This window comes from Triturus cristatus, chromosome 2_2 (assembly GCF_964204655.1).
Source record: "Triturus cristatus chromosome 2_2, aTriCri1.1, whole genome shotgun sequence".
NCBI lineage: Eukaryota > Metazoa > Chordata > Amphibia > Caudata > Salamandridae > Triturus > Triturus cristatus.
This window is the reverse complement of record NC_140582.1, coordinates 1219945399-1219968474: the sequence shown is the minus strand read 5'-3', so window position 1 is coordinate 1219968474 and position 23076 is coordinate 1219945399. Positions and strand designations below refer to the sequence as shown.

Below are 23076 nucleotides of genomic sequence, written 5' to 3'. Positions count from 1 at the left end.
AGAGCTTGGGTGGCACCGCAGGAACTCACAGCCCAGCCTGTGACTAGAGCACCTGTCTCTGGCGTCGCACATGTATACTTCTGCGTGTGCATGTTTCTCTGGGTGTCTGTTTTGCTCTTGTACCAATATGGTTGTTGTTGGCCTCTCCAGTGCATGGCCTCAACCGCGTGGCTGGTCTTGGTGTTAATGCTCTGCACGCAAAGCATAGGTTCAGCAACTCCACCTGCCTCGGTGATCCAGTGTTTCTTTGACCCGTCCCTAGTCTTGATTAAAAGTAAAAACAAGCGCAAGATTTAGCAGAAGAGCCCAAAACAAGACAGGCCCACATAACGAGGAGACCGGATTAGATTGGAAGCTTTCGGCGTGCATCAAATTGGAATTCCCCTGCTGAATGTTTAATTCTGTCCTCCCCTACATAGACCCGGCACTGAGAAATAAGTGCTGGTGCTCAGCACCGGAAAGCACCGGCACAAATTAAGCACTGGGTCAAAGGGAACCAGAGTCCACCATTAAAGTCCACTCTATACCAGCTACGGTCACAATACACATGGGAGACAACTTGTTGGGCTGTTCAGAAGAAGTAGCGACAACATCGCTGTGCTGAATTGAGAGTAAGATTCCTTTGTCAGCGTGACCTTTACAACTACACACACATCCAGACTTACATGTAGAGGATTCCCTAGTGCACAAAATCCTACCCACACCATAACTGGTGAAATGCCCCATGCGGCCACACTTCACGCATTCTTTGTTGATTGCAGGACAACCACCATATGAAGCTAAATGGGAACTACTCCCGCACCTGTAACGCACATGTAGCCCAGATCTATCAGTTTTGTCCCACCTCTTGGAGTTACCACCGCCGTTGTGACGTATACCACTGGCATTCGTACCCCATTTGTCATAGCAGGAATCATCCATTCACCTCCCAACCTCAGCATACTTAACCGCACACACATCTTCATCCTCCTTCACATGCTGAGAAACATTTTTAACTGTAGACATCCATTTCTACGATTGTTCCAATGCCTTAGCAGTAGAAATAGCTTCCTCTAATTTGGGATTACCCAGAGTTGCTCTTGAGTTGTTTTGTTCCTCACATGTACAATTATTTGATCTCTGATCATTTCATCTGACATAGGGCTAAAATTGCAATGCATAGATAAAGACCTCAAAGCTTCAAGAAAATCATCGAATGATTCCTTTTCTTTTTGAGATCTGGTGTAGAATTTGAACCTATCAAGTGCAACGCTTGTGGTGGGCTTGAATCTGAGCTCCATCCTTAGCATGGCTTCCTTGTAAGCATCCAAGTCACCTTGCCCACTTGGTAAAGTAGCTCGAGGTAAAGTCCTGAAAACAACTTGATCTTCTGAGCCTAAACAGTGCAAGAAAATACTTTTCTTGCATTCCGCTCTCATTTGTTCCCCATCTATTGCTCTCATGTACGTAGAAAACTCCTCCTTCCATCTTGTCCATGAAATAGGAGGTTCACCTTTACTTTGGGGAAACTTAGCTGGAGGGTCAAACTGCATCATACAATCGCCACACTCAGAATCCCCTCTGAATAACTCCAAATGAAAAATGTAGAACTCAATGTTTGCACCAATAATAATCCATGAATGTTAAGCTCAATTTTACAGTAGCACAATAGTCCACAAAATGTACAAGTTGGTTTTGGTAGCAACCATAGTAATTGACAGCGAAAATTAAATATTCCCCCTTTTTTCAATTTTTTTTGTATCACACAAAAAAAAAACACTCCACTTACTGCAAAGTGATGGGTAGTACTCAAACGGTTATGGCTTACTGCGGTAAACACAGTTGCACTCAACACTTCACTTACTGCCAAGTGATGGGTAGTACGCAACCAGTTATGGCCGATTGCGGGAAAGCAGCTGCACTCAAGACTTCCGACACGACAATGAACTGTAACCAAATGGCCGTCGTGACGTGCCTCCCAGCGCCATGACGCGCACACATTGCGTGAGCAGGTAGTGCGAAAGAAGAGTAGAAAGTGGCAAAGGGAGAATTCCCACTTGATGACGGTGACCTCCAGACGCTGTGACGTATGCACGCTGCGTGAGTGTGCAGAGGCAGGGTGAATGACGGAGATCAGGCGGAGTGAGTAGATTCAAAAGCAGTGACACTAGTTCCAAAAGTAGAAATCGAAGCTCAATAGTCACACCTCCTTAGTAGCATAGTTGAAAGTAAGGAAATCCCAAACAGCAGAAATATGAGGCGTGGGTGAAGGAAACGATCCGTTCCTGTGTCGCAGAGATGACGAGAGGCTTCCTTTTCAACTTGTCGCCATTGTATTAAATCCAAGTCAATGATGTAAAAGATATCTATTCAGCGACACAGCAATGAGCAGCCACACAGGTTGAAGCTGCTGAACTAACTGAAGTGGCTCTCAGCATTGCATAAGAACACTCCCATGGAATGCAGGAACCAGAAGAAAATAAACACAACAGGTGCATGAGAACACAATGCGATGCAACACCTTGGTTACAGATGAGGCTCCATACATGCCTTGCACTCAAGGAGAGTCCTGAACTCTCATGATTCTGCAACATGGAGGGGTCCTCCACTCCACTCCCACATTCACTGTGTTTGATTTTGGTTATTTTTTTAGAGCAATAGATGTTTCCAGGAATGAGGTATGGAGTGGGGGGTGGTTTGGGGGAAGCGTTGAGGAAACTGTTTATTTGATGTTGCATTTCTTCGATTTGTTTTCAGCTTGTGACACAACATTTTTGTATCTCGTGCCTACAGACTACTTAGCCCAGAGCTGCCTCGACTTCTCTCTCCTAAGCCCGGCACACGAGGGCCTAACCACGCCTCAGATAGGCAAACCCGCTCTCTTCGCCAGTCACAATCATGACCTCACCCTACCTGGTTTTAGAGCCCCTTCAGATCCTTTAGTGGAACATCAACAGGCTCATAGCGCACGTGAAACATACCGCAGTCCTAAAATATGCACAGCGATTCCTCCCAAACGCCTCATTATTGTAGGAAACACATCTCCTAGGGAATCACTGCCCGTTCTTGATGCGCTTCGGGTACAATAGGGACTTCCATGTGGGGTTCACGCGAGGCTCTTACTCTGCTCCTTCCCAATCCCAGTAAGAAGGGACATTAGGGATCCTTAGGGGTGCTTTGAGGCACTCATGGGAACATTGGGTGGGCATACACTAATTCTTGTCTCGATCTATGTGCCCCGGGCGACTCCTGAGCCCTCCCTTCGAGATCTCTCGGAATTGCTGTCAGCCCTCCTGCAGGGAGTGACAATGATTGGGGGGGGGGAGACTTTAATGCAATCTTGACTCCTGAGCGCGACGCTACTGGGATCCCCTCCCTTAATCATCGCGCACGCGCTTAACGTCTCTCAGAATGGGCCTCCAGGTTTGGCCTTTGTGGTGTGTAGAGAGCGTGGAATCCCTGCCTGCTCCAATACACCCACACCTCCACGGCACACCATACTAACTACTGCATTGATTAGATATACATGCCTGCCTCTGAATGTCGTATGGACACTAGTATTCAAATCCTCGCTCGTGGAATCTCTGACCACTCACCCCTCCTTATACATCTGGGAGACCCCTCTGAGGCTCTCCACCATATATGGCAGCGGAACGCCTGGTTTCTCCATGACAGGGACTACAAACAGGCCTTGGGAGAGGAATTTAAGTTTTATTTCCAACACAATGAAGGCATGGTCCAGTCTCCTGGGACCCCTTTGGTTGGCGGGTAAGGCCACCATCAGGGTTTTACCTAAAGGCTATCTCAAAAAGAAACATATAGCCCGAGATGATCGTCTCTCCTGGCTAAAAGCTCAAGCCCTCTGTCTGGAGAATGCCCTGGCCACAGATAACCGAGGCAACAGGCCCGGCAACTCTAGCTCTTGCGGGAAGAAATCCACCATATCTCCCTGGAAACGTCAAAGCAAATGTGGAGAACTTCCACAGCCTGAGTCTATTGCTGGGGGGACAAAAATGGCAAACTTCTTTACTGGCTTGCCGAATCGGATAATCCCGGAGATTGTCCATGCCAAAGGCCACGCTCAGCACGCTCCCCATCACCATTGTGCAGACCTTAGCCGACTGCTTCTTCTACACGACCGCCCCATTCACAGACCCGGAACCCAACCCCCACTTTCTGTGGGAAATACTGCTCCCGCAACACTCAGAAAGCTGCCACCCAACTACTTGATCAACCTCATTTCACTGGATGAGATAGATGCGGCTATCCCAATAATGGTGGCTGGGAAAACTCTGGGCCCTGATGAATACAAAGCAAAATACTACAGGGTGTTCAAAGACACCCTATCTCCACGACTGCACGCCCTGTACACAGAAGCGGCGAAGAAAGGTGCCTTTCCAGCAGACTTTGACATGCCCACAATCGTGGTAATTCAACACACCCTCCATCATCCTCCTGCTCGGACTACAGTCAGATCTCCTTCATTAACACCGACATCAAAATTTACACCACAATCCTAGCAACCCGTTTTAAACTGGTACTCTATACCCTGATTCACTCAGACCAATGTGGCCTTATGCCCCACCGTAGCACAAGACACTGCCTTCGACGCCTTCATGTTGCATTGGCCGTTCGTCGCCTTCTCTCACCTTATTTGGCCTTGCTATTGATTGACTTTGAGAAGGCCTTCGACACAGTGGATTGGAGATACTTGGAGGAGGTGGTTGTGAGAGTGGGTTTCGGCCAGCCCTTCTGAGCACTCATTCGTGTGTTCTACTCTACCCCTTCGGCCCTAGTTTTAATAAATGGTGCCCTTTCTGGCATATTTCCCATCGGTCATGGAACAAGACAAGGCTGCCCCCATGCCCTCTCCTCTTCATCCTAGCAATAGAGCCCCTTGCCCGACTCATCAGATGTGACGCACAAATACGAGGGTGGCAGTGCAGAGATTCCCACGTTGGCCGCATTGCCCTTTATGAGGACGATGTCCTACATTTTATAGTGGACCCCGCTGGGACATGCCCCCTCTGCCTACACATCCTCCAGCTTTTCAGTGACGTATCCGGTCTGCAAATTAACCCTGTCAAATCAACCTAAGTACCCCGCCACATCTCTCGTGTTTGTGTGGAGTGGCAATCTGACATACCAATCAGACACCCTTGTTTTTGTTATCTGGGGATCAGGGTGGCGCTTCACTCAGAACTTACTTGGTCCCTTCATCTCACCTCACTGGTAAAGAAGACCAAGAAGAATCTCGGCAAATGGAAAACCCCTCACATTGAATCCAATGGGCAGGATCGCCCTATATAAGATGATGATACTCCCCCAGTTCTTATATGTACCGCAGAATCTACCATTTCGCCTCCCACGCCATCGGTTCCACACCTTACACAAACTGGCCATAGCATTTCTCTGGGATAATACACAGCCGCATTTGGCCTTCGTTCACTGCCAACGAGCCCCTTATGACGGAGGGCTGGGGATGACCAACCTCTTCCTTTACTCCCTAGCGGCTCACCTCCTGGTGATTAATGATTGGTTTTCCGGGGGATGGATGGACCCGTCCTATCGGCTGGAACTTACATCTCTGGGGTTCCCTCAGATCCAGGCAATGCTCTATGGTTCTCCGATTCCCCGTACTTATCCTGTGGTTACTCCACCAGTTTTCCTGGCATGGCGGTCCGCCACACCCGCTGGGATACTAAACACACTTCAGACACATTTATGTCATGGCTCCTGGCTGAAAGAGGTTGCTGCACTGGAGAGGTTCCAGAAATGGGATCTTATTGGTATTACGCAGCTGGGGGATGTTTGGGCGTGGAGCCACCTTTGCACCTTCCAAGACTTACAGGGCATCTACTCCCTCTACTCCACTCAATGTTATAAGTATCTGCAGCTCAGGCATGTAATGTAATGTAATCAGGTATTTGTAAAGCGCGAACAATTGCCCCTAAGGGTTTCAATGCTATGGGGCCATCGGGAAGATTAAGCTAGCTATTGCCCAGAGTCACATGGTGCTGGGCTAACCTGCCACCGGCAATCGAACCGTGAGCCCTCGTGTTCCGGAGTCGGCCGCCCTGGCCACTGCGCCACACCTCTTCCACTAAGCCATGCAATCACCCTTCACGTTCCCACCGACACTACACTCCCTGAGATCAGTCCAATGGAAGCCAAACTCCGCACGGGTACTCTGGGGAAGGGAGGAATGTTCCAGAACTACCGCTCTCGAGCGCGTTGGGATCGGTGGCTAGGCCCTTTTGAGACAAAGACTGGCAGGACGCCCTTATGCCTCCTCCTACCCCCCCTCCCGAGTGATTACTATCTCATCCAGGTTGAAACTGATCCAAACCTACTATCTTCACTGCACGTATCTCACCCCGGTCAGACTGCATCTTGCTGGTCTCCTTCTGACCCCCCGTTGTCTGCGATGTGCAGAAGCTCAGACTGACGTTTATCACATTAGTTAGTCCTGCACCGTCTTAAACAAATATTGGACAGCTGTAGAGAGCGAGCTAAATGTGGTCCTGTGATGGGAGGTCCCATTCACTCCCCTGGTCCTTATTTCGGGGGTCTTGGAGACCTTGGGAGGTTCTCGAGCAGACAGAGCTTTTCTGGGTATGGCCACCATGGAAGACAAACCCCCCGTTATAATGGCACAGAGGGTTGGACTGGTGTACAATGCAGGAAAAGCCTGTATATGACATGAAAGGTTGTCCGGCCAAATATGATCGAATATGGGGTAAATGGCTGGATCTGGTGGGCTGAAAATGCGCAATTGTCTCTACTGTTTTCTCACATTTGATTTTTCTCTGTCATTCTGTAAACAAGCATTGGCATAGCCAATAGGTCTCACCTTTGGGACCTTATAAGTATTTAGTTATGCAGCACAATATCCTTGGTGCAACATCATCAACTATTGCATGGCAAAACACTTCTAAGGTCCCAAAGGCGAGACCTATTGGCTATGCCAATGCTTGTTTAAAATGTCTTCAAGTGAGGGAATTTCTCTGGCGAAAAGGAGGCGGACTGGACGGATTTAATAGGATAGAAGCTGTTGATAAAATTCTTAAAACAAATGACTTAGCAATTGGGGAAATGTACAGCTATTTTAACTCTGTCATCCCAGATGATATGGACAAATATTCTTTGAAATGGCAAGCGTAGTTGGGGATATCTGCTAGCTTGTTTTTCTAGGCATTTGATGTCGCACAAACCACTTTAATGTTTTCGTGATTGCAGGCCCAGTTTTATAAGACCTGTTTTCTTTTATATTATAGACCGGACAGGATTGCTAAATGGGGAATGGGCAAAGGTACAATCTGCCCCCGATGTGCTCTATATAATTGCTGATATTGTACAAATGTTTGCTACTTGTATCGAGCTTGGGAATCTGGGAAAAGAGACATCCAGATTGTTGTCAGTGGTGCTAAAAGAGGAGATATTTTAATACCAGAGCTAATCCTATTAGGTGTATCCGAGAGGAACCAGCTAGATAAAGGGCGTGAACTGATATTTATCGCTATGGCAATCTTAAGGCTTTGTATCGCCTCAGCCTGGTTGGACCCCAGCCCGCCTGGGTTTCAACCGTGGCCAGCAGCCAGACTCTTAGCGGCTTATAATCTGGAGAAGGCTATATATACAGAAACAGATACAGATACAGACACCCCCCCCCCCCCAATGCCTGATTCCCCCCCCTTAAGAATTTGGGCCCCTGTGTCTGAGTGGGTCAGAGATCGCGGCTGGCCTGCGGGATGACTAAACAGGTTGTTAGTCCCATCTGTGAAGTATTTGCACCTTGCACTTGCCACTTTAATTGTTGGGGATGAGCTAGGCCCGGGTTTTTCTCTTTCTTATTTTATAGATGTGTAAAATATTTTATATGTATATTCAATTTGTTATGAATTTTGGACATTGCATTGAAAACTCATTATGTATTTAAGGAATTTTACCAGCTGTGCAGGAGGGACTCAGAGAATTTATAAAAAATTAAATAAATTATCACCATAATGCAAGAATGACTAACCTGACGTTTTTCACATTATATCACTCTAAGGGTTGCATTATTTTCAAAAGTGACAGCCATGCTGCTAGACAACATACCCATAATAATACAATGTTCCCTGTTGTGAATTGGATGTGTTGTAATCAACTACGGATACTAAATATTCACCAAAAGCCTGAAGTTGAAAAATCTGTATCGCTTAATAGCTTGCATCGTTGCTTAAAACTTCTGAAAAGGCCTGCCTCATTACTAGTAGAGCAGCAATGTACCCACCTAAATAAAGCAGTGGGAGTCATTCACATCTTTTCCGATTCCTCTTAAAAAAAGTTCTCTTTTTTAGCCTCCTTTCAGATTTATCCTTTGCCCTGGTTATGGCTTGAAGTTACAATTAGTTGTACAAGGGTTGTCGTTTTATTGTTGAAGGTATCAGTGGTGTTTCCGAATGTTTCATCATATGTTTAGCAGGGATCACTGACAGAATATCGAGGAGCAAAATATCGATCTGCCAAAATATCGATGAAAAAATATAGAATGACAGAATATCGACTTCATATCTACAAACAGGTAAGTACAAAAATATCGAATACAAAATATCATTGTAAATAATATAGTTTGTTAAAATATCGAATTTTTTAAATGTCTTAAAAGTAATGTAAAATAATTAAGTAAAACATACTTAAAAATACTTAAATAACCTTAAAATTAATAATTATTGTAAATTTAAAAAAAAGCATTTTTATTTTTTAATACATTTATATGTTAACTTAATATTATTAAAAAATTCTATATTTTTAGTGTTGGATAGCGGGAGGGTAAAAATTACTATTACCACTCCAGTCAGTGCAACAGTAGGGAAAGTGTTGGATAGCCGTTGGTAGGTAAAAATTACTATTCCCACTCCAGTGAGTGCAACAGTAGGGAAAGCGTTGGATAGCGGAGGTGTAAAAATTACTATTCCCACTCCAGAGAGTCTTCACAGTAGGGAAAGTGTTCGATAGCGTAGGGGTAAAAATTACTATTCCCACTCCAGAGAGTGCAACAGTAGGGAAAGTGTTGGATAGCGTAGGGGTAAAAATTACTATTCCCACTCCAGTGAGTGCAACAGTACGGAAAGTAATGATTTAATAATTAAATATATATGAATTATCAATACCAATAAGAATGTATTAAAAAGTAATTACCAATTCCAAATTATTTAATAATTAATTATAAATACCAATAAATATTATTAAAAAATTAATTACCTATTAATAATTAGGGCTCCCGGTTTTATGGTATTTATTTTTTTGACATTTCCGTCTGTATTTATCCATATTTATTTTTTGGTCATTTTATCTGTATTTATCCACATTTATTTTTGTCGCAAGCAAAAGAAGACGCTGCAGCCAGTATTTTTCCACATTTATTTAAATAGGCACTGCACACTTGCACTCAGTTGTAATAGGTTTAGATATATGTATATATACATCAAATTAAGTAAACACAATATAGTCATCTGAAAACTTTGCCAAAATATTTTAAAGAGAACATAGGACTAAACATACCTTGTGTAACTTGCATGAGGAAACCTTTACTGCGGGCTGTACAACCTAGGGACCTTTAAATCCTGCTCTTCTCTTGTCACATTTGATGTGCCTTCAAAGACAGAGGTCCAATGTCAAGCTGTGTCTTTGAGGGAGCTAACCCATTCTTTTTTCTCATTGCAGAACAATTTCCCTGGGATTATTTAGGCCTACATAGGAATTATTTTGACAGATATTTCTTCTATTTTTTTTAACGGAGGAGATAATTTTCCAGCGTACACTATGATATCTATGTATAACTTGCTAAAACGCAAGGTGACTGTTCATAATTTTGAGGGGAGGAGGGTGCAAAATGCTTTGTGTCTGCATCGGAAACAGTCTTTCCCCGGAAGGAGGCGTGCAACACCCATTGTGCTCAACTGGCTTCAGCCCCCCCGCACCCCCCACATCACTGTCTTTTCCTCACCCTGGACACCAGTGCCAGATATTCACACTGCCCACCTCAGTTCTTCACATTACCCAACAGTGCCACATTCTAACACTGTTCACCAGTGTAACTTTACTATTCTGAACCCCACAGCCTCTTTCTCACAGTCTTCATTGTGGCAGCTTCTTAAACTGCCCATCACTTGCAACTACACATTTTGCCCCCACTGCCCACTTGGGGAGATCCTCACATGCCCCCAATTGCAGGTCCCTCATGCTGTCTATCAGTGACAGCATCTCACACTGCCCGACAGGGTCAGTTCGTCACATTGTTTACGTATGCCAAAAGCTGACACTGCCCATCAGACTCCATGCCCATTTAGTCCTAGGACTCTTTGCTGTGACTAGAAGCTGTAAGAACATGTTTGTGCCAGCTGTGCATGAGTGAAGTCAAGGAACGCAAGGAGAAGTGGGGTTAAGGCTGAGAGTGGATGAAAGCCTCTGGAAGTCGAGGGGGGGGGGGCCTCCAGGGGCCCAAACATGCTCCAAATGACCAAGAGACAAGCATCCCCCCATCTGTGCGCCAGGATGTCGAAAAGTCCCCTCTCCAGAGAGGCTCTTTGACCCCTAAAGCGGCCAGATAGGAGACAAGGGTGCGCCACATCACCGAGTACCTAATGTGCCATTAACACGAGTCCTCGGTCCCTCACCCCTCCCCGCGGCTCCACAGCATGTACTGGCCTAGCAAAGGTAACATACAGTACTGAGCAGGGTACAGCTGAGGGACTGTAGGGAGCAGGCGGGCTCGGGATTCTGCTGGCTGTGCCCGCTTCACTGCCTCTGCTGGAACCAGCGCCTCCCATTTACTCTCTACCCTTCCCATTACACCATCTCTCATCTCTTCCCGGTACTCTCACCCTGTGTCTTTACCCTCGGCCGTTACCCACCCTCACTTCTCTTTCCGTACCCTTTAACCTTGGTCTCCTTCACTGCAGTCACCAGGTCTCTGGGCCTTATCATGTTTCTTTACTCTCCGATCTTATCTCTCCTATGCAGGCGCGCATAAACCCCCCACCCCCTGTCGTGTGTGTCTGCTGTCTGCTCGGGCTGAGACGCTTCCCGGGCACACACAGCCGCACCCGGGTACTTCACAGGTCTTTGAAAGACCATTACTTCACTTGTTAGCGAGGCTTTGTGGTTTTTTTCACTTCGAAGAATTAGCCCCCGGTCCACCCCACCCCACCCAAAATTTGTATTGTGCCTCTGCCCAGAAGTGAGAGCATGCTGGATGGGGATGACTATCCTAGGCTCTCCCCAGGGGTTCTTACCTGTGAAGGGAGAGTGCCAAATGCTGCGCTAAGAGTCCGCCCTGTAAGTAGGGCGCGCCTTTCATGTGCAGAGAGCAGCCTGCATTCTATGCATCAGATCAGGCAACCCTGAGCTAAAGCACTTTGTCAGTATTTTTCCGTTTTTATTTATAAATACAGTCGAAGGACAAAAAGTTTTCCGTCTGCATTTTTAAGTAAAAATCCGTTTAAACGGAAAACCGGGAGCCTTATTAATAATGAATTAACAAAAAATTTGTTTTAGTACCAAAAATTAATAAGTAATAACAAATATTACCAATTAATAATTAACAGTAAATTATCAATACACAAAAATAATTACAATAATTACTTTATTGCAATTGCATTACTTCCCACCCTATTCCCCTATAAACCCACAACCTGCTCCGAATAATACATAAATACAATATAATCATCAATTAATCAATTAATAAAAATGAATAACCAATTAATAAAAATGAATTACCAATTAATAATTAACAATAAATTATCAATACCAATAAATAATTACTTAATTACAATTAAATTACTTCCCACCCTATTCCCCTATAAACCCACAACCCACTACAGAACTAAAACGCAAAATTAAATTAAAAATAATTAATAATTCTTAAAAATTAATATTTAATTTACTATATTAAATTACTTCCCATCCTTTTCCTCTATAAACCCACAACCCGCTACGGAATTAAATTTTGCAAACATTAAATAACATAAAATTCATTACTTTAAATAATGCAAACATACATTACAAACATAATACATACTTTTAACACATATACTAACACTTAAAACACTATAAAAAAAAAATTGATATTTTTAACAACTATATTTTGACTGTCAAAGAAGGCTCTGGCAGACCCGGCGAATCTTCAAAATTATAGACCAATCTCCCTCCTTCCTTGCAGTTCGAAGGTTAAGGTGACACTGGTAAACAAACCACTTACCGGTTATCTGGAGCAGCATGGATTATTAGACCCCACAGCACAGTAGGAAAGGGGGTTCCGCAGGGCTCCATCTTAAGCCCCACATTATTCAACATCCATGTGGCACCACTGGCCACCATCATGAGATCTTGCTGCTTTGAGACAATCTCGTATGCTGATGACACGCAGGTGATAATCCCCATCGAGACGGACCCAGCGGAAGCCAGAGCAAAGTTCAAATCCTGCACGCTGAAAATTGCCGCTTGGATGAGCGAGAATTTTCTGCAGCTCAATTCCAACAAGACGGAGATTCTTCTGTTTGGAAAAGCGACGGAATTATGGTCGTCGGACTGGTGGCCAGAGGAATTGGGGGAAGCACCCAAACCAACCACTCAGGCACGGAATCTGGGTATCCTAAGCTTTCAATGGAGGAACACGTAAAGTCAGTATCGGTCACATGCTTTGGCATTATGAAGATGCTTAGGAAGATCTTTCCCTGGATCCCTCTGGAGGCCAGAAAGACCCTAGTTCAGGCACTACTAGTTAGTAGACTGGACTATGGGAACGCACTACTAGTAGGAATTAGGGAGGACCTTGCATCTAGACTCCAGGTAGTGCAAAACACGGCAGCCAGACTGGTCCTCAACAAACCAGTACGTACCCCCTCCCGACCTCTTTTGCAACAACTACACTGGCTGCCCATGAGGAAGAGAGCTGTGTTTAAGCTCTTGACAGCGGTGTTTAAAGCACAGCCGGGGACTGGCCCGGTCTACCTAAGGAAGAAGTTAGTACCCTATACACCTGCTCGCTTACTGAGATCTAGCAACTGTAATTTACTACGTCCCTGTAAAATCAGAAAAGTTAAAATGGGAGGGCGCGCATTCTCACATCTAGCCCCGCTCCATTGGAATCGCTTGCAGGACGACCTTCCCGCCTGCACTAGTTTGGGGCAGTTCAAGAAGAAGTTAAAATCCTGGCTGTTTTAAATCTGCAAGTTTGCCCTAGCCTCAGCACTGTGTAGCCAATAGCGGCGAGAGATCCCTGTGGGGATGATTCGTTGCGCGATACAAATTTTAAATAAATAAATATTACTAACTTAGATATTATGAAAATCGATATTTCTTACCTGGATTTCGATATTCTGCACAACTATATTTTTGTGACTCGATATTATGTCCACTCGATATTTAAAACTCAATATTTTGCCAATTCGATATAAAAAAATTCGATATTGTGACTGTTCACCGTTTAGCAGATGAATACACACGGCACATTTCATCATCTCAGGCATTTCCATTTTATTTTTCACTTCCACTTGAAATTTCTCCTTTATACGATATGATTAGGATAGTATCATTACATATTGTTCAAATGGATAGCATATGGCATGTTTACTGCTTACACTGGTGACACAATGTGTCAAATAGATTAACCAGTGAATGATATAAGGCTCCTTGTCTGTCAGCTTTTAAATAATACGATATTTACAACTTCCGATATCTGTTGAATATTTAATGACCTTATCTGATAGAATCACATTAGATTCACAACAAGGTATGGTTCAGTAGTATGCATTTTTAGGTCTCGCCTGAGACAGCGCTTTAGCCCTGTTCTGGCGAGACTTATAGTAAGCGAGTTTTGGAAGTGCAAACAGTGCTTTTCAGGCCTCCAAATACAGTGCATGTGCGCCGGCCGCGCGCACCATTTGGCAGCCTGAAAAGCACTGCCTGATCACTTCGCGGCCCCTTTGATGTCCATCAGTGAGCCGCGCGGCCACTGAGGACATCAAAGTGCACACCATTTGCACTGTGCCCGCCCCCACTCCCCCCTCCCACTTCCTCCTCGTCAACTTCAGTGCGTCACAGATCAGAGAATGCCGGCACGAGAGGACAAACACGTCTTTGAACAATACACACTGGAGGCAACTGTCACAAATAAAAGTGACTCTCATGCGCCGTTATTATAAAGATGGATAAGCTTTGAGGAGTTATTTTGAAAGTTAAAATTTATCTTTGCACATCACCAACGCACAAACCTCCTCTAGTTTCTTGAAGTCGTTTTCAATCGGACACGTTGTTGTAGTATCATTACATGAACTCTTCTACATTATTACTTATTTAGTTTGTTTCCCTTTAAGCTGTTAATACGCGTCCTAGTCCATTTTAGAACTATGTGACGGGAAGGCAGTCATTGTTAGCCTGACCTTCCTCGTAAGCAGTGCTTGCTGTGCCGTGGGTCCTATTATTCTCTTAAACTTAAAAGAAACAATAAAAGACAGCTGTTATTGTCACCGTCGTTTTCCGACTCCTTTCCTTCATCGCTAACCCGCTACTACAATTAGGTACCAGGAGGGGGTTACTTTTCTGCTGTTTCCCTTCGCTGGAGGAAGTCTTTCACAGTCCAGGAGCCCTTGACGAGGTGCTAACCTTTTAAAACCGACACAAGTTTTGCCTTTTGGCACCGAGATTAATGTTTTCTCTCGGTTCGTTAATTATACACAAACGGGGAGACGAAGGCGGCCTTGGAGGGGACTTTATTAAAATCACCGGTGCAGCCTACGTTTTTCAAATATCGTCTTCCTATATTTCTCACATGAGGTGATAGGAGGCGCCATGACTCCGAGAGGACTGGAAGGGCCAGGGACACAGGCGCTCAGAAATGAGAAAGGGCACTACTAATTATGTTCAGTATTAGATAAAGTTGTGAACTTCATCCGGAAGGGACGTCACTTCCTAGTTGTTTAGGTAACGTGCCCTTACCGGTACCAAAAAGCAGCGGAGCTTGAAAGAGCAGTCTCTTCCCTGTCCGGGGCCCTAATACAGAGCTCCACGCAGCCTCGACGCTGCGCCTTCCCGTCCCACCTCCTTCTCTGGACCCCGCAGCCCCACGAACCTCCAGCCATGGCGGAGGCATCGCTGATCAACGTCTCGGACCTACAGCTTGCAACGCATCTGCCCTGCTGCCGGCCTCCCCCGAGGGGACGGCGCTGGACTACGGGAGCCTGATGATCATGGCGCTGCTGCCCATCTTCTACGGAGTCCTGCGGAGCGTGACCTACGCCAACAGCAAGGTATGGAGCTTAGAGGGTATGGTGTAAGTGGGAAGAGAGTGGACTAGCCTTGTGTGTGCAGGATATAAATGAAGGGGTCTCCCAGCTATGGGAAAAACGGTGTCCTTTACCCAGTCTTGCACCTCTAACATTTGCCAGCAACATGCATTCTAAAACGTTGCTGATGCTGTCTGTCTTGGTGTGAGATGTAATGTGACGCCAATAGTCACTTTACACCAGCACCTCCTTTTTGAAACAACATTCACAGACAGGTCTAGAACGCCAGTGTTTTGAATCTGATGATGTCTCGATTTGGCAAGGAAATGTGGACGAAACGGTTAACACCGAACACTGATTTTAATGTACTTGTGCAAATAGACATTTGCAGTGTGTTTATAGCTTTATATTGACCTTATTTAACTGTTTGACCCCTAACAAAAACATACCCCTGATGTGGCTTAATTCTTAGTTTTAGAAAGCCAGAGGTGGGGCTATAGCTTATGTTATGATTTACCACGTGGAAGCGAGTGTCGGATTCTGCATCCATTTATGTTTTGTACTATCAACCATTGAAATAAAATGAATGACTCAATAGTTGGCAAAATTCATTGGCACATAATATTTCCCCCACAAGAGGAGCACAACGCGTCTAGTGGTAGAACCTTCAAATTAGTGAACGTCCCTCAAGTCTTTAATAGTTTTCTTCTTCAGGCATTGTTAGTGTATAACAAGTACCTTGGAGAAATACATCCACCTGTTTTCAGCACAAATGTATTTTGCTTCTGCTGAACTCAGAGATGTTTGTATAAACAGTAGGATGTACTGTAGTAGGGTATAAATGTAAATACAAGAATACTATTTACATTATTTGGTAATATCCGCATGGGAGCAGGCCACTCATCTACACAAGTTGCAGATTTTCAAAAGTTTCCTTTTCAAATTAAATGAGCTGTACCTTTTCCTGGTTTTTGGTCCTGGTATATGCTGGACTTATTTGTGGTGTTACTAGGCCTATAAGTGTCATCTTATCGGACAAGAAGCATATGCTGCTATAGCAAACCTCTGTTTTACTGGATAAAAAGTACAGTCATTGCTTTGGGAAATTTCATTGGCTTGATTCCATAGCATGCATAAATTACACTTAAGCAATATCATGTTTACATTTCCGTCATTGCTTGATGTGTTTTGTATGGCCTTGCACAATAATAAGCATGAAGTGTATTGCTTAACAATATTCTATAAATATTTCCCAGTTATTGTTCTGTCGTGTTGCTTAACTAGGCCTCAGTTGACTCTTGAACAATGTTATAAGCCGGTAGGAAATCTGCCTTTTCTATATAGTCATCCCAGATTTTTCGTCTTTTGCTGGACCCTATATTTGTGCTGGCTTTAGAACTCTGTTAACCAGAAATGGAGTCCCATTGCTCCCCCTTTAAACATACTTAAATTGGCTTATTCCTAATTGGCTCATTTAACTTTCCTGTAAGCCCCCAGTATATGGTGTAGAAAGTGTTTAGGACCTGGAAGTTAAATGCTGCTTGTGGAGGACAGCACCTGTTGTGCCATCCACTATAGTAGCTGGAGAAATATGGCTTCAGTCCTACCTTTTGTAGCCGGGCTGCTGCAGTGGAAAACCTGCAGTGCAACCTGTTTGCATAACCCTTTGACAGGTAAAAATGCCCTTTTAAATGTAGTCCAGCTTGTGTAAGCCTGGTAGCCTGCAAGGTAGGTTGCATGGTATTTAAAACAAGCATTTGCAATGCAATAGGTCTTGCATTTGCGAAAGTTTGATCTATTGACATTGTAAGTGACATGCCTTTTATTTTTGCGTTTGAAAAACCTGCAAGCTGTGCGTAAACAAGCACTTTGTACTTATAGTCCATGCTTATGAGAAGCAAGGCTGGCAGTCTCTTTTACTGCCAGCCTTGCTTCTCGTAAAGTGCGTGTTTATGCACCGCTTGCAGGTTTACAAAACAAATGAATAAAAGGCATTGTCATTTACAATGCCAATAGCTCCAACTCTCGCAAATGTGAGACCTATTGCATTGCAAATGCTTGTTTATCCTAGCAGCATGGTGGTCGCTTTTAATTATGATGCAAGATATTGAGCAATACGATGTAGGCATGTTACAGGGCACCAAAAGTACAAAGGTATTTCACAGTTGCACACCCATCAATTGACAAATCCCCCCCACACCCTCTGTTTGCTCCTTTTTCAAATGTACAAAGGCCTTTATATGAGCGGGAAACGTTGTCTGACTTGTAAAATGGGGTTTGTGGCCCATACCGAATTTAAATGTAAAATAGCCCTAAAAGGGGCCTTCCTTCAAAATGGCGGTTCAGTATGCATGTATCAATAGTTTGCAAGCACAATTCCTTTGCAAACCATTGTTCAGTTACTGAAACCTCAATGGAGGTGGTAACTGATTTGCAAAGAGAAAGGTGATCCCCAGGGAAGCGCTCTCATTTGGGAATCACGTTGGCAGCCTTGGTGGAAGCAGTCCATGACCCTGATGTTTTGGACCATTTCCTTAACGGGAGCTTTTTTTTTTTTTTTTTACAAAAAATGTGTTCCAATTAGAATGCAAACACAGGGATGGTGGTCAGCTGTTCCTTGCAGGCCACCCTCCCTGTGTTTGTAGCCAATCGTAGGAAGCCACAATTTAGGGCTTGCCTAATTATTATTTATTAAATAGGTCATTCTGCAACCTCCTGCAACTGGTGAATTTAAGAAGTGGGTCATTAGTATGTAGGTAGCTTTGCCAAATCAAAGACCAATCACAAAAACTTAGTGCACAATTTGCTTTGCTTTTTGCGAATAGGTTTTTATTACTTCTGGCCTATGAAGCTTTTCACCTGCACTGCCTCTTATGACCTCTCTGGATTGCTTTATTATGAAAATTATTTATCTAAACCTAATCAGGAATTGCAACAAATATTAGTGAAAAAGTGCCATGACAATCCAGTGGCATGGCATCTGCACAACACAAGGGGCAGGAGCGAATGATCAGCTGTTTCTGGTGGCCAAACGCGTCACAATCCTTCAAGGTGCATGGCCAAGGTTGCTCTGTCTGTGCACAAACTAAGACTTGCCTTGTTGGAATGCTGCAACCTAGTGCTTAATTTGTAAATAAATAAGTGCCAGGGCCCTTGTCAGGAAGCCACTGCAGTTGGAACCACCAATTCCTCTATCAGCACTGCCAATCACTGTACTAACCATCACACTCCTACAAGTGTGACATTTTAGACTTTTCCAGGCCCTCAAAGCTATAAGAACGGCTTGGGCAGCATAAATCAGTCATTTAAAAGTATACTGAATTAATGAGCAGCTGTTGTTGTGCAGATCTCTAAATTAGACAAAAGGCGCCACCATGCGGTAGAGTGTCATAAGTGCTGGTGCTGACAATTAAGTACCAGTGCTGAGCACCATAACCCACCGGCTCAAATAAAGCACTGTTGCAACCACTCCCCACACCTCATGAGCACTGGACTATGATACATCTTGTTATTGTTTAACTGGAACACTCACAGGAGTATGCCCCTGTTCTGGTGATATTGGATTCTTTTCCACAATTAGGACACTTCATTCCGTTGAAAAATATACCATCCACAGGGGAGCTGGTTTATATTTCTTTTTAGATCAGATCTTTAGATGACATGACTTAACAAACATTACTGTCACTGAGAGGGAAGCAGCGATTAAATACATACTGCCAATGTTGCAGCAGACTGTAGCCCCGGTGAACATGGCACAAGGTCTCTGCCATAAGGTGGCTCTGAGACCCAGGACGGTCCCAGTCCAAACCGCCTCATGAGGCTCACCTCTCCCGTGCCGAATTAGTTTATTTACAGATACTTTCATGCTTTAGTGCCTTGCAACAATTTCAAAGCGCTTATTGTATAACCAATCCTCCTTCTACTACTGACAATGGCATTGGAGCTCCTCTGTGTAGGAAAGGCGCTTTACCTGCAGCTTCTGGCCTGTTCATCTTCTGCGTGTGAGGAGGAGAGGACATCTGCTCTGTCTGATCGGACTCTCTAGATCCCTAGCTGGAGTTCAGGGCGTCATCTAACTTCAGGTGCCCGGCGGCCTTGCACCTCCATCATGCAAGAACAAGCATTTACAATGCAATAGGTCTCGCATTATTAAATTTATAGTTGTTGGGTTTGAAAATGACTGTTATTTAAGTGTAGCCATGGAGAAAGAGATAGCCATTTTTGCATATGATATGAAATATCTGGAATATAAAGTTGTAGAAAGGAGTAAACAATATATAAAGTGATTACATTTTTATTGCTAAACAAAACGTTTATTTTTTATTAGCATAATATTACTGTTACATTCAACAAAGTAGTAAATATGACATGGTTATAGTTTTCACCATAAAAACGTTAGTGTGGTGTGATATCTTTTGTTATTTCTGTCATTATGTCATGGCAGATTACATTTTTATTGCTAAACAAAAGTTTAAATTTTTATTAGCATAATATTACTGTTACATTCAACAAAGTAGTAAATATGACATGGTTATAATTTTCACCATAAAAACGTTAGTCGGGTGTGATATCTTTTGTAATTTCTGTAATTGCATCATTACAGAAAACGACTTCTAATGTTCTTGGAAGAGATGGTAATAGTTTATCTGATAATGCTTCTGCATCTGTACTTATCCCAAAGTAGTCCAACAGAATGTCATTGTTTATCTTCATTGACTGATATATATCACTATGTAGTACTTGGGCAGTTAATGTGCAGGTTTCATGATCGATCCTCTCAACGCCATATATTTCAAGCTGAATAGTTTCTGAAGGAGGCTCTGTTACCTGTGAATAGATTGTAAAGGCAAGATTATTTGCATGTAACATCAACAGTGTGTTAATACAGTTTCTATACGTTTTTACTTTGTAAGTAGTGTTATAAAGGGAGGTAACATTGTAATGTACCCAAAGCTGAACTTTTTGGCTGTTATCCTCGTTTGACTAGCAAAATAGCCTGTTAGCGCATTAGACTCTCTCTAGGTTATCGCTGTCAGGATTTGCCTTCCCGCGATCGCGCTTGCTGCAGACGGCAGAGACGCGAGACGCGGAACCACACGGACTACAAGTCCCGATAGGCAACGCGAGCACGTTGCGCATCGGACGACGGCAGCGGACCGGAAGCAGGAAATAAAAGCCCTGCAGTCCGGACCGCGGTGCCGATTATTCTACATCTCCCGCGGGAAAGCTGGACGCTTTGCCTTGCAGTTACTTTGGCGGTAAGAGTGTCAAAGGACACACCCTCCGACCGCATCCCTTGAGTGTCTCCAAGGCATTCATAGAACGACTTCTGTGACTCCCCTGTTGGAGGTGAGAGATTCACCGTGCAGGGGAGCGACCGCGCACGTAGTGGCGCTTGGGCTGCCAGATTGACCCCGTTGGTGAAACCAGTCCTGGTTTCGTGCGGGGTGAATACGCGCCCGCGAATGGTATGCTTTGCAACGAAGGATGGATGGCTGAGTGTGACGTTAACCCTCTGAGCCTCCCCAAGTTGCGCACATCGTGTTTGTTTGTCCCAAGACAGTTTTGCATCCCGTTTGTACAACAGTATATCGTGCCTGGAAAAAGGAACCTTGAATGGATGAATGAGTGTGACCCTTCTCCTCTAAATTCCTAAACAGAGTATACTACGTTATTTGTTTCATGACTTTGTTCAAATCTGTATACCAGGAACTCTCATTTGGAAAGGGAAGGGAGAAAGTCCACTAACGAATACCAGTCCATTCTCCATATCCGAACTATTCAGGTCTACATTTACTTTAGCACTGCAGTGGTAGCATTTCTATTCTTTTGTTGCTTTCCTTTCTGGTGTACGTGTGTGCTTCTCTTTTATAGTCCACAAGAAGTACGCCTAAACCTCAGAGAGCCAGATACGCAAAGCTGCAGCCTCCACATCTCCTCCTTAACCAGTTGCATCGCTCTTATTTTCTTTTCAGGTAAGAAAGGGTGGATTGAGAAGGGGGGGAAACACAGAGTAAGGGAGAAAGGGGGAATCAAAGAACTTATTGTGCTTTCTTGTCTCTCGCCCACAGGTCTCCCTCCCCGCAGTCCCCACCCTTTCCTTCCCCCCCTCAATTGCCCCAAAAGTCTGTGTATACCCCTAGCCAGACTTGGGTCGATTCAGAGGTGGGCCCCCATAGAGCATCGGCACAGCCCTGAGGATTCGGACCCGGCAAGCCTGACAATCGCTTCTTATTGGTTTTAGCTAGCTGAAAGTTTTTTGAGAGTCTGCTAAAGTTTGCTTACAGGTATATTTTTCTGTTAAAGATTATCAAATACAGCAATATAGTTTTAACAATGTGTTGATCAGGAGAAAATACATAAATGAAATCAATAAAAGTGTGGAAAACAAAGAAAAAGTACTGAAGGGACTGAAGTATTTCAGTTCCTAGAACATCTACTAGATAAGGGCATATTTACAAGAATGGCGTTAAAATTATTGCTGCTTTAGTGGCAGGTAACTGCTGCTAAAGTGGTGATAAAGGGCTTGATAATAGTCTCTTGAGAATTCTACAGAATTCTAATAGAAGCTCAGGTTTACACTGGAACATGGGGTTTTATTGAAATTGTGTGGAATTTTCAAGAGCGTATTATGAAGTCCATTATTGCTGCTTTAGCGACAGTTTTTTGCCGTTATAGTGCTGATAATTTTAATGCCGTCCTTGTAAATATGCCTTTAAGTTGTTAAGACTGTCCTGAAAAGAAAAGCGATTTAAGAATTATGGTTAAAGGCATGTTTTTGTAGCTATTACTAGAGGTACTTGTTATAGGGATGTACAGGGTAGCGTGTACATTTTGCATTTGTAGTGTGGCTTTATTGTTGGCCAAGCACATACTTTGCCATGCTGTAGATGTAGAGTTATTATATCTAAGCACGACTAGTGTAAGAAAATAAATAGGTTAAATATTACTTACTTCGCATTGACTGTGTCTCGTTGTGTTCAATACTTTTTCGCCGTTGAACTCATGTACAGTCGCATGAGTTATTTTCACATATTGTCCAATATGCATTTTGAAGTTTGTTGCCTCTTTCCACAATGTTATTTTCACGTCGTCTGTTGAGTCCTTTACTGTTATGGTCTTTAAAAGAGTATCCTTTCCGTTTATAAATATTGTCTTGGCTTCTTCTTCCTGCAAAAGTAAACATAATAAAAATGCAAAATTATTTTTTGTTGTTAGTTATTGCTAAAGTGAGGTAGTCTATAAAAAATGAGTGGCAGAGAAGTATTTAGTGATATAGAAGTAGTTAGTAAATTAAAAAGGTATGTTTTGTATGTTTTTGTACATTGAAAGAGTAATGTATTGTGTTGGCATAGAGCGGGGGATGCAAAATTGGCTATTATTATGAACCTATAAATGTATTTGAAAGGCAGGAGTTAATTAGAAGTTTCTTAGAAGAGTTAATAAGGAGTTCTGATATACAGAGTGTTGGTTAAAGTGCTGCAAGATACTAACAGAAGATTGCAATGTTGAACTAAAGATAGAAATGAGAAGATGTGTATTAAAATAAAATATTGAAGTATGCAATAAGCAGAAAAATAAGATTAGTAGAGTAATTGTTGTTGCAGTACTTATCTAAACAACATGTGGAGTGTGTTTGTTTTACATATTGCAACTATAAAAAAAGGTTAGAAGTTATGTTTGTAGAGTAATTTATGGAAAGTGTAACTAAAGACAAATAGTGTTTTAGAAAAGCGTACAGCAGAATGTTAAAACACTAGAAAGGAGAGTATGAATCCTTTGTGTAATAAGAAATATAATTGATAGTAGTTTAGAAAATGGTAAGAGA

General features: G+C 43.5%; 1 protein-coding gene across 1 annotated transcript in view; it reads right to left on the bottom strand.

Annotated features, from left to right (window-relative positions):
- Positions 1-19527: 19527 nt before the first annotated feature.
- LOC146863431 (uncharacterized) overlaps positions 19528-23076 on the bottom strand; it is an 83267-nt gene continuing 79718 nt past the window's right edge. The window contains exons 3-4 of the mRNA XM_085642857.1: positions 22203-22418; positions 19528-20075 (exon numbers count right to left, since the gene is read on the bottom strand). Of these exons, the coding sequence (XP_085498983.1) occupies positions 19803-20075; positions 22203-22418 (489 nt within the window). The 3' untranslated portion in view covers positions 19528-19802. The remainder of the gene's footprint in view (positions 20076-22202; positions 22419-23076) is intronic.